Genomic DNA, 19,714 nt, shown 5'->3' with positions numbered 1-19,714 from the left:
TCTGAGAAGAACTAAAAATGTAATTTTAAAAAAAGGATTGGGGAGATGTGAAAGACAAAATGAAATACAAGATTATCTAGTTTTTAATGAAAATAATGACAATGATTAAAATATTCCAAATGCAATATTGCAAGCAAGCTCTAGCTGAAATTTAGTGAAAATCTTGAACATTAATGAGCAACATGCATAAAAATGAGCATTCACACAGGCCATACAATATATTTTGAAGGTAACCAATTGACAGTGAAACTGAAAAGAGAGCTCTGAAAAAACATTCATTTCTCCATCATATATATTTAGGCAGTACATGTACCATTGAATTTGCATCTAAACTTGCATTTAGAGAAGGCTCCTCGCCATCTTTTTGCTATTTCACCTGCTGTTTCTGAGATTTCTAGATGCTGCAAATCAATGATGCTACCCTCTCCACATTTTAAGAAGGCCATTTATACAGTTCATCAAAATGGGACACATATTGCAGGGCGAACTAGAGATGTTGCAGTCTCAGGTACATACTTGAGATTCAGCTTTCTTGGTCACATCTTCAGCATACAGTAAATGCAAACTAGTTATAACTTGGAATTTTACATTCAACAAAGAAAATAAACTAATCTAACAAGAAGTTTTTACAAATTCTGTTCCTTGTTTATCAGCCATGTTTCTGAAGCCCCAACAATCACTGAAAAGTAATGCAGGGAACTACAGAATTGCTTTGAAGAATATGGACTATTTTGCAGGCAATGAGATGAAACATCACCAAATTACAGAAGGCATATTGCTTCAGAACAAAGCAGAGATGGGAAAGTTATATGAAAGGTAACATTTAAGTTTATTGAGTTGCTTTTTTAAAAAATTGTGCTTTTGAGTCAGTGTTGGATTCCTAGGGCTGAAAATGAACAAGTGGCTCAAGATCACCCAGCTAACTTGGAACTTTAGGTGGGATTAGAATTCAAGATCTTCTGATTTCTAGCTTGGTGCCTTAATCACTACACAAAACTGCCTCTCTTTGAGATTTTAAAGATAACCCTATCTACATGAATACTTCTCCTAATAACAGAAAATAAATAACATAACAAGACAAAACACTACAAACCAGTTAATTTTATAATCATTCAATTCAATCATTTAATCGTTCAATTCCCTAACCATTTACCTGAGAATAAATTTTACTGAACCTAATATCATTATCATTTATTATTGTCATAGATCAGCACAAGAAGGTGAGGGGTAAAGTCAATACAACTCAGAAGATATACCAGAATCTAAAACAATTATGAAATGCTAAAAATATATTAAAATATATGTTTTAAAGCAGAAAATTTATATAAAAACTGAAAGAAAATAAAGGGGTAGTATTAAAGGTTAGCATTTGAAAGACTATCAAATTTCAGAGCATTCTACTATGGTGAACTGGATGCTCATTAAGTCTAGTTTATGGTACAGGTCATCACCCAATGAATTTTAAGCACTGCTGAGCAAAAACCTGGCAACACAGTATGTTGTAATAAGGCTGATATCTGAAAACAGCAAAGAGGTGTAGAAGAGGTGTCCTGTATATCCTGGATATTTACACAGTAACAGTGAGATGAGGCTAGTACAAATATAGCAGGCATTGGAGAAGCAGATGCTCTGTTGTTTTTGTGTGTCCAAAGTTACAGGGCCAATGTCTCTCGGGTAACGTATCTATCTCTACCTACTGTCCTACCTTCCTACCTACCTACCTGCCTGCCTACCTTTATTTTGGTAAGAAATGGGTGAATATGTATGTATGTTTGTAGGTATGTATGCAGGTATTTATGTGTTTGTGTGCATGCACATAAAGAAAATATATAAATAAAAATAAAAAATAGAAAAGCAAATTGAAAGAAAGGAAAAGAAAGGTTATAAAGAAGTAGCTTCCAAGCTTGTGGAAGTGGTTATATTATATAGCCAGTTTGGTCTAGTGGTTAAGGCAACAGGCTAGAAAGCAGTTCTAGTCCTACTTAGCCATGAAAACCAGCTGGGTGACTTTGGGTGATAGTGCACGAAGCGCGCGCACAAAGAGAACCGGTAGTAAAGCCGGTTAGAACCTACCCCTGATCCATACAGTCACGTGATCTGACTGTTTGTCAAACTGTTAGTAATTACAAGCATGGCCAAGTGCCCCACAATCAAATGATCATCATTTGCAATGTTCCCTGCTAACTTCCTCAGGAAATCAATAGCAAAGCAGAGAGGGAAGGCTGGAAGTTGCTGAGGTGAGTCTCTCTCATCTGCACTGTCTCATCCAGCCCCTCTGTGGTATGCACCATGCTGGCCACTTGTGCATTCTCCCTGACCCTTGCCGTGCCCCCCTCACATCCTTCCCTGACAACAACCCTAATCCAATCCATCCCAACACACAGTCTGAAATGGTTGATTCTAAATAGTAAAGAATAGAGATTTGGTCAGATAGAAAATCAAAAGACTTTTTAGAAATCCTTACATTTAAATTCTTAGATCATTGGAAAGTAGACACTTTTTATTTCAGTATCTAAATAATGCAACATTTGCTTAATATGAATGTATGGGAACAAAAATAAAATATTTGTGCTATTTATCAATTCTGAAAATTAGAATCGTAAAATATTTGGGTTAATATTGCTTTCAGATGCTGCTTTCCTCCACCACTACTTACATACTCCAGAATGTATGAAAACAAAGTATATTTCAAAATATTAAGGTGAATGAAACCTGTATAATCTAGGTTCTTTAGAACACCATCTTTCTGTAACAATACTTTTCACTTAAGAAAATAAATAACACATATTTTTGTTCAGCCTAATTATGAAAATGATTCCTACAGGTATACGTTGCAACTGTGAGTTAAAACAGAGAAGTAATTACAGCCTGCAAAAACGATTTATTTCTCCCTCAGTGGAGAAGTTTTGCAACTTTCTCTAATCTGAGCCTGTACATTCCAGACATATTAAACTGAGGCCTAGTACAGCTTCAATGCAATCTTCAAACCATGCAAACTGTCCGTCTACCACATTGTAATCCCAGCTGCCAATCTGAAATAAACCAGTTAGGCAGAGCAGACATAACCTACAGAAACAAATGCCACTCAATAATGTTTAGAGGCACTGGGTTCATGGATAATTTCAAACAGTGTCTTTGTCTGGAACATTGATGTGCTCACTGAGAACACCTAAATCTCTGGCTACTGGAAATAAGCAGATAAAGAGGAATAAGAAAAATGAGCTTTGAAAATACTTCAAAGAGACAAAGAAAAAATGGCAAAGGATTTCAAAGAAACTATAAGGAAGACTGGAGAGAATACATGCAGTGCTGCAAATATTTGGGGTTGAAATAGATTTCCATATGAGATTATCACTTTACATATATCATCATAATAAAACTATCATTCAGAATGCATATTAAAAGTCAAAGTGCTGGATATGAGGCACTTAAGTTACCCATATCAAGATTTTAAATTAATTATTACTAGATACTGTCAGTGGTAAAGGAATATCCTAATAGAGATTGCCAATTTAAACACAAATTATTTGTAATATATAATTCTATCCAGTGTATTGACTTTGGCATGATAACATCCTTATATTGTCCGAAATTTATTTTTCAACAAGTTCACGATGGATCAAACATACTCTTACATTGCCTCGATTAGATATTACATCCCTAAATAGTATGTTTGGATTCAATACATTTTTTTAAAAAAATTAAATAAAAAACTGGTACCATTTAATGGTATTTTACATGGAGGTTTTCAATTAAGTTTAGACTAATCCTTAACATTTATTTAGCTTTTCACACACAGTTCCTGTGCTGCACTGTGTCAAACAAACCATCTGGACAGCACACTTCTGGCTACAGCTTCTACCAAGATAATTTGCTTCCAAAAACCTGAGCTGTGTCTATGTGGAGTCCTCATTTATTTAATTCACACTTTCAGAATAAAGGTCTATGTTGAAACATCTTCTAATAATTATACTAATTTTCTAAGATATCCAGAAATACCTATTCATAAAAAGACCACTGCAAATAAGTTTAAAGTATTTAGCAGCTGTTGAACTATGCTGTAAATACAAATCGTACTTTGAAAGATTCACTGGCTAAGTTGTCTTTGTTAGATTTAAAACTGAAATTTCCAGCTTCCACCAAAAATTAAAAAAAGCATAAGATGTCATGAGATTTTTAAAGGACAAGAATAAGGGTCATGTAAATGAAAAATTGCAAAAATAAATAAAATAAATAATGTCACAAATTGCATATTAAAGGTGGGAAATCGGTTGTCTTCTAGGTATTACTAAACTTCTTAGCAGCTGCAGTCTGCATGCTCAGTGGTGAAGGGTTAATGGGAATTATAATATAGCTATAATATAGCTACAACTGCTGGAATATATTTGATACATTTTCTAATATCTAAATAAGACCTATACGCAAACACTAATGAAGTCAGAATAAAGACTACAGAAAGCATTTGAAAGAGAAACTTCAAATTTTTATTGGATCCATCAGCAAAAATAAGCAAGAGATGCATGAACACAGATGCACAGCGGGAACAGCCTTTGAAGCGCCTGTCCAGAGTTTTCAGGAAGACATAGCTGTCTTAAAGCTTCAAGTAGTGATTATCAAATGCTTTGCCCAGCTTTAATTGGAACAAATATATTAAAAATTCCATTCCCTTCCACTTCTATGGATGGTCTGCGTCTTCCTAATCTCAGGTCCTCTACCAGGAGCCTGGGAGTTTGAGGCTTCTGCATCTTCTGTATCTTAGTTGTTCCTAACACAGAGAGTGGTGATATTGTTTAGTGGCTGGATAGAGTAAGGGTTAGAGTACCACCTTTAACATGGGAGATCTGAGTTTAAATCCTGGTTGGTACCTAACTTATGCGTAAGGGTCCTTGGGAAAACATCCTCTAATGCTTCACCTACCTATTACAAATATTAGAGTGATGCAAAGTAGTAGAATCATGCTGGTTTGGACAGTCTCCAGAATAACAAGGTCCACATCAGATGTCTGAATCCCTAGACTGCTAACAAAAGTTCCCAGCACTGGCTTTGAGGCTAAGGAGATACATTAGAGAAGTAGAGGTCAAGAAGATAATTGCTCTGTCCCATCATCCCGCTGGAAAATGAATGAAACCTAAACCTGTTGGCCTTTCATAAGGCCTTCAAAATTGGCTATGTCATCAGGCATCAGGACTGTAATGTATAGGAAAGTCTGTTAGATGATTATGTTGATAGTTGTTTGTGGTTTTTATATTGGGTGCTGATAATTTATTGTTATGTTGCTGTTATGTTGTATTTTTAATGTCCATTGCCTAGAGTTATGATGTTGAGATGGGTGACAGTATCAGTTGAAACAAACAAACAAACATACCTAGCTAATGCCTTCCAAAAGTGCATTAATTCCACTGCAATACTTTTCAACAATATAACTTGGAATAATGTGCCTTGGCATTTATTTTATGCAAGTATTTTCATCATATTAAAAAATAAAACAATTATTAATTAAGCAAGTTTCAATGTATGTACTATTGAACCATGCAGTTTTTCAGGGTAAGAATTATTCCTATTGTGTTATTGATATTGACTTGGATCCTAATTAATGTTTCACTATCATAAGCATTCTCTCAGTAGAATTTTATTTATAGAAAATTGGCATCTTTAAAACAGGGATAAACTTTTTTTTTTCATGATAAACTTTACTGGCTACAGTCTCCAGAAATTTATTCCATAGTGTTAGTAAAATATCTGGATCAATGTTGAGAGGACATAATGAGCTATAAAAAATAAATCAATTCATTTCTATCTTCTTGTCCTATGAAAGTTTTTTGTAAGATCAAACAATTGTTCTATCCATAAAAGAAAATTCAAATTCATCCTAATATTTAGATATACAATTTATAGTCTCAGTTTAATTATTATATAAATAAAGCATCCTAAATAAACAGCTTCCTTTAAAGCATTTTTTCTTTGGGATAAATTATAACATTTCTTTTTAAAAGACTAAATGTACTTGTGATTTCATAGACATTTACTTCAATATGTTAGTTTAAGAAACTGTGTTCCATTGTAATTGGTCTCAGGGGCTCTTATATCGCAAAGCAGTAAAATTTAAAATGTTTAGAGAAGTTGGCAAACCTCTTTATAGAGAGCAAACTATTTTTATGAACTAACAAAAATATTCCACTTTTATTCAAACTATACTTTCTGACCAATCAAGGCAATGCTGGTCATATAAGTTGCTCTCAATTTTGGAATGTTAGAATAAATCTTTGAAGAGACGGATTAACAGACAGGGAGATGATGAGTTAGTATGAGGGTGTGTAAGAAATTCATTTATCAAATGGATTGACAGTGTAACATATACATATTGGTATGATTACATGGAGATATGCATAGAACTTTCATTTTTCTTATGCCTTCTTCCATAACTAAAAGAAAAATGATTCCCCAGTAGTAATGGTAGGAAAGAATTCTTCTTCGAATCTCTAAGCCTAAGGCATAATATACCAGAAGAGACTTGTCACAATTTCTGAACAATGAACAGCAGAATATAAAGGAAAATGCAGTCTATTCTTTCCATGTTAGGAATTAACAAATTAATAACGAGCATCCAATACTTATAGCAATTAGGAAATAAATGTCATATAAGGTACCTCACCTCTTCCTCAAAAGCCCTTGAGGAAAATAATACAAAAATATTAATTTTTGCCTTATTTCTAATCTTAAGGAAAAACAGAGAATCAGTTTCAATTCTGATGTTAACTTTAGAAGAGTTAGCAAATGTTTGTTCATCTTCCTTTTAGCTGACTAAAGCCATGGTAAGCCAAAACTCTGAAGATTTAACACTTACTGTGATAAAGAGACATGGTCAATGAATGTTCTGTTTGGTTCATAATATGGAATGTAAACAGACTACTTTCAAGGGACATTACATTTCCTGATTGTTAAAGTACTAATAATGGTTTTTTTCCCTATGCAATGTTAAGATTTTTTTTTTAAAAAAATACATGTATTAAAGGCTAAAACAAACCATTATTGGGCTGTAATGCACTGTTTGTGAAGTAATATCAAAGACTAACATATATTTTTTCTATTCCTAATCTGCAACATTATATAGTCCAAACCTTTTCATTGGTTCGTTTTACCTTTTAGCTCATACATCATGAAGAGCATAAGAAGTAATTAAAATCTAGGAAAATGTTGATATGAGGAAAAGCAAAAGAAATTAACAAATATTTCAGAAGGTCAATAGAAGTCTTATGTCTGTATTAAGTGATCACAAGGTTTTCAAAAATTAATTTTTACTAATAAACAAATAGGCCAAAATATTAGTAAGCTTCATTCTTTTGTTTATTAGGATAAGCTGTTTTTAAAAAAATTAAAGACTCCCTCAATGTTTTATAGTGCAGCAGACTGTTAAACTATTACATCATAGAAATAGTAAAATAGGGAACAGACCTTTTTATTCACAAATTATTGTAATGCTGTTTTTCCACATGTGTTGGCTATCTAGGAAATTAACATAGTGAAAACTTCTTTGTTCTTTCAAAATTCCAGATTTCTTGGCAAAAAGAAAACAGCATTCTGTATGTCCCTTTGTGTAATAAAGACATTTAATCACACTACTAATCTTGAGCTCTTTGTATTTTAAAAGATATTACAAAGAATGCATGGATACCATAACTTCTTGTCTTATACATGTGTTTGCTAGTAGAATTTATGTTATGTCAATTTACCTAATTCTAGTCAATTAATTGTGGTTTGTAGAAGGCTAGGAAACCCCCATGGTTACCCTAGCAACTTTCTATACTAGATTTAACTAGGAAAATGGGTTAATAACAAATAAACAGATACAGACACACACACTTCTAAAATATTCTTAGTATATCATGACAGGAAGGCTCAAAAATCAGAAGGTCCTGCCTCAAGTCCATTGTTTATGCTCTTTAGAAGCATGTCAGAAAATCATAAATAAAAGTGAACTTTGTTAGCTGTAAGAAGATAAAAATGGCCATAATTGGATTCAAGCAGAAAACCATAACATGGTAATGCCAGTGAAGACAGGAACAGTGGTGCAAGCTGTTTTTAAATAAATTATTCAAACAGTTATTCTCTTACAAATTCAGAAAAGAATATTTCAAATGTGAATTTCATGTACTTAGCAGCATTTCATAAAGTTTGCCAGATCTATAATTATACGTTGTACACTCTCTTGCTGATAAAGATGTTTGTTTTAAATTATGAACAAATAAATTCTTATAGGATTACATATGAAAAAGACCATTGGGTTTTGTTTTTTAGTGCTTGCATAAAAAATGGTGCACCAATCACAACATTTCCTAGGCTTTTCTAGGATTTTTTCTAAAAAAATTACAAAAAAAACCGCAGTGGAAAAATCTAGAAAGAAATATAAACATTTCATTAAAACATTTTAAATCCATAATTCTTGTTATAAAAGCTTATAATAATATACCTAAAATTTACAGAGAGAAATCAGCAGTGATGTATATTTTCTTTCTTTTACATGAAGTCTTACAGATTTCAAAATCTCCCCAAAGTCATTTTATTCAAAAATACTTGCTAGCCACCGTATTTCCATTTTCAGTTTTCCAAACTGTTTTTTCCATTTGTAAAATGTACATTTTCCATTTGTAAAATGTAGCAAACCTCGTAGAGAGAAGACCATTACCAAAGAAACAAGGCAGAAAGGAGAAAACCCGGGCAGTGCACACACAGCCCCACTTGTGAGAGCATCATCATGGGTATTTGCGGCCCCACTCACTTGTGTTATTATTATTATTATTGTTTAGACTTCTATACCGCTTCATAGTGCTTTACAGCCCTCTCTAAGCCGTTTACAAAGTCAGCATATAGCATATTGCATATTAGCATATTGCATTAGCATTAGCATACTGCCCCCAACAATCTGGGTCCTCATTTTACCCACCTCAGAAGGATGGAAGACTGAGTCAACCTTGAGCCGGTGAGATTTAATCTGCTGATCTGCTGAACTAGCAATCACTGAAGTAGTTGCAGTACTGCACTTTAACCACTGCGCCACCTCGGCTCTTGTTGCCACGAATATTGCATATGCTCTTGCACGTGCATACAAGTGCACATGCGCTTGCCCCTCCCACAAAATCATCTCCTCTTCTCCCCCCCCCCCATCTGCTCTGGGCCACAACATGGAAAGGTTGGGGAACTCTGCTTTAAAATATCTATAAATACTTTTAAATTACAATAAAATCAAATATGCTTTATAAATATTTCAAAAAGTCCCATATTTCTTCATAATTTTTTATTTTCCCAAGTATGAACATGCTTACCTCCCTCAACAATGGATCCATTATTGAATTGAGATTGACACTTCCTTCATAGGTCAGATAGTAGAAAACGTTTAGAGATCTGACAGCTTCTGGCCCTTGCTGCTTATAGCCAAAAATCAAATCAATCCACTGGTGCAGTTGACAGGAAACAAATTCACTTTCCAAAGCCTGAAACAAAATACATCACTGTTTATATTGTTTCTCAAACTTATTTTCTGTCCACACTCTTACATAAACCACAATGCAAAGGTTAGAAATATGCAAGTGCCTTAGAGAAAAAAGGTTATTTCATAAACTATGATAATGTTAATTGTAGCCTTTAGAATATGTTGAACCAACTGTGCCATGCAAGTCCCTGGTGGAGTTTTAAACATTTGCAATAGAGTTGTACTAGTATTAAAATAATTCAAGTCTGTACTATGAACAATTAAATTCACCATGGATGAGTAATCATAGTTTAATCTGACAATAATAGGAAAGGACAAGAGAGACTATATTAATCATCCTAATCTTGTACCTTTCAGTTGTGTGGGCACCTGTGTCTCACCAGATTTGAAGAGTACCAGCTTGTGAAAGAAAATACTACTATATAGCTAAAGAAAAAATGCTGCGGCCTTATAATTTATGCACTGTTTCCAACTGCTGAAAACAATAGAGGTAGCCACTATCTTAAAATGATGCAATCTATCTATTGAATTTAACACAAATTTATCACAATTTATAATTTATTACATCTATCTTGAATTTTGACAAAATGGTATAAATAGGTAGAAGGCAATTAGTAAATTGTACTAGGACTATAACTGATTTGTTAAATGTGTAGTTTTCTGGAGTATACATATAATTGTTAATTACAATTTCCTCTGTAGTATGGAAAAATGCAACAAACATACTAGAGTTTCAGACTTCTACACTGCATCATTTCCCTTCACCTACAGGTGTCAATAGTTTTCAAGAAGTGATTTATGTGTAAACCAGCATTACTTCAAATGGAGCCTAATTTTGAAATCTTAGATATCCTTCACTAGTAGATCTCCTATATATAATTCAAATGGGTCAGCACTAATCTTTTGAAGGTTAATTAAATAATTTATTTTATAATTTATACATAAATTTATAAATTAAATGATTAGTTATTGAAATAATTAAATAATTAAAATAACAATAATTAATAGTAATATATTATTAATTTTAATATTGATTTTAATATTTATTATTAATCATACAATACAAAAATAAAATAATTAAAAGCATTGATGATATAAAATAATGCTTTCTTTCAATGAAGTCTCTTTTTAGAGACTTCAAATAATTATAAATTCCATTTAAAATATAGTTTCCAAACACACATCTTGATAGAAATCATTTGATAGATGATTTCTCAGATTCATTAAAAGATGTCTAGTGATTCTAGGACTGTAAGCCCTAAATGACAGATCTTACTAAGAAACATATACCATTGAAAACCTAATACTACTCTTACTAGAACAGCTACTGGGACTTACAAGTCTGAATGTGCTTCCCTTCCTCCCTTTTTTAATCTTCATGAGAATTAGGCAGGAAGAGCTATTTGAAATATATTTGTAAATCATTTTCCTGGGCTGGGTTCAGTCTTGTTTATCTGAATCGATAGATGGTCTTTCCTCTGCCCTTAAAAGCCTCCTTCTTTACTCACTGCAGATGTACATGTAACAAATGTTTATGCAAATAATTCCTGCAGTCTTCAATTTTTTTTGATTGATTAGTGCCATCACATCAGTGACAACTCTAAGTAACTTCATAGATTTTCTCCATGACAATCTGCTCTAGTCTCTTCTTCAAGGTCTTCACCACTGAAACTAAGACCATCTGCTCTGCTGCTGGTCACCTCTTGATTTCCCTTCTTTTTGTCCCAGCATTAGAACCTTTAGAACAGGGGTGTCAAACTCACATCGTCACGTGACATATCGGGACTTCTCCCTCCCTTCGCTAAACTGGAGGTGGGAGTGGCCAGCATGTGACGCATCCGGCCCATGGGCTGTGAGTTTAACACCCCTGCTTTAGAGAGTAGATCTTTTCATTCTATGCCTGAAGTGCGATAATCTGAGACTGATCATTGGTGCCTCAAGTGAGAAATTTTGATTTGTTTGTTGATCCATTGATTTTTCTGTTTCATTTTTTTGTGCATCATATTCTTTGGAGACTTCTCCAAACCAAAGTTCAGAAGCATCAATATTATTTCTACTTTGCCTTTTAAAAGTCCAACTTACATTTCCATAGAATTTCACAGAGAATACTATTGTATATATTATAGTATGGTAGCTGAGTCTTTTCCAAGGCCTTCATGTTTAAATTACCAAGTGCTAGTTTGCAGCATATTTCTTGACTGCTTGATATCTTACACGCCTGAAACAGAAGCTATCCACCACTTCAGTATCTTAGATGACAATCTTAGGCTAATTGTACCTAAATGTCATTACTGAGTTCTTCTTTATATTTATTTTAGTCCAATGTTTCCATCAGTGCTTTTTGATGTAATTATTAGAGCTTGCAGTTCCTTTGCTTTTATGGCTATCAGGGTAGAGTCAGCATAGTGCAGGTAATTGATATTTCTTCCTCCAGCTTTAAAACCATGCTTATTTTATTCCAGTCCAGTTTCCCTTAATATATATTCAATATATATGTTGAATAAATAAGTAATGTATGTTCTCTCTGAACTATGGCTTCTGACCTGTGTATAAGTTTTATGCAAAGATAACTGGATGTTCTGGATTCCCATTTTTCTAATATTTTCTAATTATATTGCACAATTTGACATGATTGACATAACCAAAAACCTTTCTATTATCAATAAAGCATATACTTATTTCTTTTGGATATTTCTTGGCTTTCTCGATTATCTAGAATACATCAGCAATATTACCTCCTATTCGTCAACTTTTTTTAAAGCCAGCTTGTTCAAGAAGTTCAAGCCTTTTCTAAAACTAGCTTGTTCATGTGAAAAGTTTCAAGTGAATTGAAAAACTTCAGGGAAAGATTAAGCCTTAACTATCTGAGATTAAGATTTAATTGTCCTTTATATCATTAAGCAATTATTAAACAATCATATATCCATTGATTAACACAAGTACTGTGCAAATCTTTCAGAAGAAGTAGAATCTTCAGAACTTGGAGGTTTGTGTAGGAAGCTCTTCCTTTTCCAACTGTTAAAGCAGTCAGGCTTGAAGATGCTTGAACATGTTGTGGCGTTGATGATGAAGTAACTGTGCATGTACATTCCTGCCATGAGAAGCTTCTAAAGCAGTCATGCAGCTTTATTTTACAGATCCGTTAAGCACATTTCACAGAACATAGCTATAAATACAAATTAGAAAACATTATCCACTGAATTTGTCTGAAGATTTAAATTCAGGTCACATGATCATCCAGCACACACTCTTGTTTCTCGACATACATCAATTTATTTTAGATTACAATTTGGATTAGGGATCAATTCAGGGGGATCAATTCAGATAGCAGAATGAGTGTAGAATACAGCCTATTCTTTACCAGCAAGAAGCCATCTTGTTACTTTAATTCTGGTGATGGATGCTTTCTTTTTGCTAATGATAAATGAAGATCAGCTGCCAGACTTGATGGCTTATACACATAAAATAGAGTGTATGTCTTCTTGTTGTTTTTTTTACATCAGGCATTAAATATTTTGTGCTGAATATTTTGTGCTAAAATATTTCAGTCTCTATATATGTATGTATATGTGTAATAGACGACCACATTCTGAATTGGCTGAGGAAAAAGCAACAAAAGTCAGTAGCATGATGCATGGAACTTTAATGGAAAATCCCATTTTCTTTTGGATTTGAGAAGTGCAGATGAAGTAACGCAAAGCAGCAAGACAGTTATATAATTACAGAAATTAAGCCTAGTTTTCCTTCAAGGAAAGGTCCTATTTAAAAAGGAAAATTTAGTCAGGCTCTGAGAAGCCACTCTGCAAATGCAAACAGAAATGATTGGTTAGTTTCATTAACTGATGCCTGAAGAAACATTTATATTGACACATAAAAAACAGCAATTGTCTTAATTTGTGTGGTGCACTCCACACAAAAGCCCTAAATATGTTCAAATTAGAGCAAGCTGCTTGATTGTCACTGCAATCTCATGTCATGTTAATGCATGACAAACATTAAACCATACACTTAAATGGCAATTTATATCATTTAAATGTTTACTGCCTGAGCAACTCATCAGTCATTTAAATGTGATTTTCTGACAGCTAATTTCAGTTAATTTTCCTCTATTCACTTAATTAGAACTTTCAATCAGGAAAAGGCCTATCCATATCTTCATGTACGTATCATTTTTTTATTTAGAAGCTCAGTTAGTAAAGTGCTACATACATCCTTTATAATAGATAATATATTAAGTCATTGTTGTATTCACCCTACATACCATTCCAACAGAGAAAGCTGCTAATTTCATGAGAGCAATAGTCTAGCTGGTATTTTTTTTTTAAATCACAAAATATGAATACAATTAAAACTATATATAACCATAAACACACACAGAGTTCCAAATTGTTTAATAAGTTAAAAGCTGTAAGATATACTGTATTATATCTTGAACTATGGTATTTTACCGCACAGTCCATATGGATTAAGAGGGTATATAAATATTGTTAAATAAATAAAGTAAACACAAATGGCACAACAATGGAAAGATTAAAATAAACTAAAACACAATTTTATACAGACCCTTTTAGAGTTTTATTGAACTGTGTTTTACTTTGAAGTAAGCTTTGAAAACATATATAGGAAATGTCAAAAGTTTATAAATACAGGAAAACAGCAACATGAAAGGTCCAAAACTTACTTCTTTTTACTACATCAAGAAATACTAACATTTTTATCATCATTTATACACGTCATAGGTAGTTTCAAATGTGTAAATGTGATTGCTAAAGAAAATGACTAAATACAGGTTTAATACTTGATTGGAAGGGTTTTAAAGATTTTTTTTTGTAAATTCTTTAGAGTTTAATCTTTTTTATCTTTCACGGGGTTTACTTAAGCTTCATACATATAATATATTAACAAATTATCTGTGAAAGATGCAAATAAGAATATATAATAAAAAGACTTTCAGCGTGGCATAAAAGGTATCACAACATATATAGAATCCAGTTAAATTTCAGACATTGCATTATAAAAACTAATATAATATAATGGCTTAGGGCCGGGGTATTTACGAGACCGCCTTCTGCCACCAATAGCCTCCCACCGGCTAGTACGCTCGCACAGAGTGGGCCTCCTCAGGGTGCCATCCGCCAGACAGTGTCGGCTGGCGACCCCCAGGGGGAAAGCCTTCTCTGTGGCAGCGCCTGCCCTCTGGAACAACCTCCCCCCAGAGATACGTACAATATCAGACCTCTGGATTTTTCGTCGGGCCCTGAAAACTTATTTATTTCAACTAGCCGGGCTGGCTTGATCCCACAGTTTTGGGTTAAATTTTAACTGATTTTAAATTGGGTTTGTTTTAAATTGCAGCCAAAAATATTTAATTATTTTTAAGCTGTTTTTAAATTTTTTATGTTTTGTTTTTTATTTTGGCTGTTCACCGCCCTGAGTCCTATTGGAGAAGGGCGGTATACAAATTGAAATAAACAAACAAACAAATAAATAAATAATGTAAAGTTATATGAAATTAAAAGAAAACATGCATTGTTTTTATGTGTAATGTATCACATGAAGAAACTTCTTTCTATATACAGTACATTACACTACCAAGCTTTATTGGTTTTATACATCATAATACTTATTTTTTTTCTTAAAATTAAGAATTCAAAACGTTTAGGATCAGCTCAAGCTTCTGAAAATGCTTATTAAAGCCATAGTTAAAATGGTGCACAACTAAAGCATACTATGAGGGGGTCCTTGATGCTCTCTGAGCTTGCTTGGTTTTTTGTTTGTTTGTTTTATTTGAAGAACTTTCATTACCCAAACTAGGTAAAGTTTGGGTAATGAAACATCTGCAAGAAAACAACCAAGCTCAGAGAACACCAAGGACCCCTCATTTTAACTCTGAACTACAAATATTCTCCTTTATTGGTAAAATATACTATCTCCCATTCCCTTGCTTCTCTTAAACATAGCTAATCAAGTCTTACTTCTCCCATACTAGACAGGATGTATCATTTTACACCCTGTATATATTCTGAGAATGATAAGAAATAAAAATAAAAAATTCTAACATCCAACATAGTACAATAATATTCATCTGTATTGAGTTATTGTGAAATAAATCAGAGGTAACGTCTGATAGTTACGAATCAAAGAAGACCATGAGAGGGATGTCCTGTAAAATCACACACAAATTGTCAATTCAGTCCTATGGGACTCATATTAACTTTGACAAACTGTCTTGGGGCTGATCTCTCTCTCTCTCTTTTCCCCCTAATGAGACCTATTAGGCCAAGACACAAACTCCTGAAGTATGTTAAAAAGTGCAATGCACAGATGTCAAACATCTATTAGCAACTTTATGTTAATAGTTCACAATACTAAAATGTTCCAGAGTCATTTTTGTATTAAGGCAAATATGCTGCAGAAGAAAAATTTAAAATTCTCAAAAATCTTTTAACATTAATACAAATTGCTCAGGTGCTATTGAAGTTCCTAAAATGCAACAAAATATGCAACAATCTCTTCTTCTGACAGCAGTTAACTAAAAAATGCCATGCAAACATAGTTATGTAATTAATCCTTGCTATATAAATATGGTTTCATGAAGTGTTTCAAAAAGCTAGCAGTTTGTATTGTTTGTTTGTAATAATAAAGTTACGATTGCTATTTATCAGTAGAAGGGTTTTTGCTGTGTATGTCACTTATTCCTTGAAACGTATTGAACAAGGAAAAAATCAGCCATAATTGTTAAAAATATATAACTTTTTTTACTAATGGAATTCTCCAGATTTCTTAGGGATTTATTTTATGGTTCAAAATGGCCCAACATAATAAGATAAAGATAAAATTACTTCAAAGCTATCAAATTTACTATATACTTTCAATTTCTTCAGAAAATTGAAATTATACTTTTCTCTAAAAAAGTCTCCGGACTTTTTGTCGGGCCCTGAAAACTCATTTATTTCACCTAGCTGGGCTGGCTTGATCCCATCCGTTTCAGTTTTAATTTGAAATTGGTTTTAATTGGGTTGTTTTAAATTGTGGGCCGAAATTATTTAATTACCTTTTAAAATGTTTTTTAAATTTTGTATGCTCTGTTTTATCTCGGCTGTTCACCACCCTGAGTCCTACTGGAGAAGGGTGGTATACATATAAAATAAAATAAAATAAAATAAAATAAAATAAAATAATAATAATAATAAAATAAAATAAAATAAAATAAAATAAAATAAAATAAAATAATAAAATAAAATAATAAAATAAAATAAATAAAATAACAAAATAAAATAAAATAAAATAAATAAAAATAAAAATAAATAAATAAATTGTGTTTAAAAAATATATGAAACAAACAAAAACTTCTAAAAAAGAAAATAAACTGAACAATTAATTTCAAACTTCTGCAACCTTATTATGAAGTTGTAAGTTTAACAATTACTCGATACCACGTGCAACAAACATTTTAAAATCAAGCAGACAGTTATGCTCTTATGTGCTGGATTTCAAACAGCAGTAGTAATGTCACTTAACACTGATGTATGGCCTTGGTAATTTACAATGATTAAGACTTATTTTCAGACCAATTAGAAATCTTTCAAATTGTCCTATCAAATATATGATTAAAAAATTTCAACTTAAAAAACAACAACATCTGGAGTCTTTTTTTCCATATGATCTTGTTTCCAATCAGAACATGTTTTGAATTAAATGATTTTGATTAAATATGTGGATCACATTCTCTTCAAATAAACATAAAACTGTACCCTGTTCAAACAAAGCAAGAACAACCAATTCACACAAAATCAAGATTGGCAAAGTGTTCGTGTGCACTGTTAGGTCTAGTTTCTTTAATAATTCCTAATAAAAATTAGGAATTATTTCTTCCTAATAAAAATTAAAATATTCCATTTAGTATATCTGGAAGCAAAAATATTTGGAAAGAAAGCAACAAGAACAGTTTCAAAGTTATTAATTACAATAATTAATGTGCTCCACAATTCCAATGGTATTTGATAATTATTTAAATTGTGCAATGCACCATAATTATTTCTCTATGAATATTCAATATGCATACTATTTATTTATAGTTAGGATCTCTATATGCTGAAATAGCCTTATACATTTTCTTACTCTCTCTAGGCTTCAAGGGAATTGTGTTGAAAGTAAATAAACATTCATGGAGCATTTAAAAGAAGAATGATGGAGGTCTTGTTTGGTTTTCATTGTATGTATTATGGAGGACAAAGATGCATTTTTAAAATTTATTACATTTATAAGTTCATCCCATTCCATAATGGCTCTGCACGGTGTGCAATATTAAAAACAATGCAAAACAATATAACAAATAAAAGTACACAGTGAAAACAAATGTAAAATGCAGATATTTGTGAATTATTTTAGGTAACATGTATTAAAAGTATGAGAATGAAATATATTTAGGAATGACATGCACAGGTATAAATTTAAGACTGTTTTATCCATTAATTCCCACTCAAATTTGTTTTTTCCCACTTGTGCTACATTGGATACTTCTTATCCACTCTGATCTGAGATCAAAAGAAACAAAATGGTGAAGAAGATTAAATGTTAGATTTCGGACAATTTCCAAGGATCTTGCAATTGTAAGCTTTTTTCTAGGATACAGTTTAATTGCAAGCTACACATAATTTAAACTTGTTTCCCTATTTCAGAAGATTTGCCCTCATTATCTCTAATTTACTCCATTGAAGAGAAATATTCCAAACGTCCAAACTCACATTGTTCTATAGGCAGCAGATACCCACATTAGCAACCTATATAAAATAGAAATTTTTTTCTCTCAAACAAACATCCTTTTTGACAAGGATTTTATGAAATATATGTTATAGTTACAGCTATTCTATCCTGCAATGTTTTCATTTCTAAAGATGTTTATATTTTCAATTATTTTAATTTTTAATCTGCTTTTGAACAATTATTTTTAGAAAATAGTACAGGTACTCTTTGACTTATAACAGTTCATTTAGTGATCATTTTAATTTACAATGGCACTGAAAAAAGTGACTTATAACCATTTTTCACACTTATGACCGTTGCAGCATTCCTGTGGTCACATGATCAAAATCCAGATGCTTGGTAATAGACTCATATTTATGACAATTGCAATGTCCAGGGGATCCTCCTTTGTTATCTTCTGACCAGATAAGTCAATGGTTTGGAAGCCAGATTCACTTAACAACCATGTTACTAACTTAACAACTGCAGTGATTCACTTAAGAACAGTGGCAAGAAAGATCCTAAAATGGGGCAAAACTCACTTAACAACGGTCTCACTTTGCCACAGAAATTTTGGGCTCAATTGTGATGATAAATCAAGATTACCTATATTAAACTGCCTATAACATATAAAACTTGAATTAGATTTCAACATAGTTAACTTTTGAGGACAATTTAGGCAATAATTATTAATCATTAATGATTAATGATTAATAATTAACACAGATTAATCATTTTTAGGGCTTCAAAGTTCTTATTAATTCCTTTAACCTCTTCTAGGTCTTCTATTAAGCACAGTCAGTTTGTGTGCTAGAGAAGGATATACTATACTATGTTTGGGGGCTGTTGTTAAAATGGGGCATAATGAGTTTAAAGCTGTTATGATGGTTTTAATCTTTATACGCTTCCCAAAGTCATTGCCATGAGATGGGCAGTTCTACAAAACACCTGAAGAAGAATTCTCTTCTGAGTAAAAGTGAATGACTGCTTTATCATGTTCATTTCATTTATCTATATGTAAAACATGGAGTCAAGTATTCCCCTAGTGACTGTGGTAGAGAGATCGGTGTTTTCCTATTTGAAGTTTAAGCTAATATGATCCACATTAATTTGGATAAAACTATCCAAACAGGAAAAGCAATAGTACATAGGTCTGCTGCATGTGTAACACACCTCAGATAAAATGTTCTTTGACTCTTCTGGTTAGATATACATATATAAATCACTCTACATACACAGTGAAACAAGGATCCCTGGCAACAAAGAACCATCTTTTCCTCATCACAATTTTCTACTCTGGAAATTCTACTCTGGAAATCTGTTTCTGTCCAAACAAAGAAAATATATAAATGACCTATCCCCATACTGTTGTGTCGTGATGTGAATAAAAAGCAGGCAGCAAAGCAAGAGTTAATTGAAACTAAAGAGAAAGGGAGGAGTGTTGTCTGGGGAAGAAGGCTAACTGAGAGTTAATCAGGGATC

At 32.5% G+C, this 19,714-nt stretch overlaps 1 protein-coding gene across 12 annotated transcripts in view; it reads right to left on the bottom strand.

The window, feature by feature from the left end:
- The window catches only part of LRBA (LPS responsive beige-like anchor protein), a 359,129-nt gene that overhangs the window by 34,905 nt on the left and 304,510 nt on the right, over nucleotides 1-19,714 (bottom strand). For all 12 annotated transcript variants that reach the window (XM_034442710.3, XM_060686876.2, XM_034442712.3 and 9 more), the window contains one exon: nucleotides 9,321-9,488. In XM_034442710.3, the coding sequence (XP_034298601.2) occupies nucleotides 9,321-9,488 (168 nt within the window). The remainder of the gene's footprint in view (nucleotides 1-9,320; nucleotides 9,489-19,714) is intronic.

The sequence above is a fragment of the Pantherophis guttatus genome, chromosome 8 (assembly GCF_059756535.1).
Source record: "Pantherophis guttatus breed Tessera chromosome 8, ASM5975653v1, whole genome shotgun sequence".
NCBI lineage: Eukaryota > Metazoa > Chordata > Lepidosauria > Squamata > Colubridae > Pantherophis > Pantherophis guttatus.
This window is presented reverse-complemented; position numbering and strand designations above follow the sequence as displayed.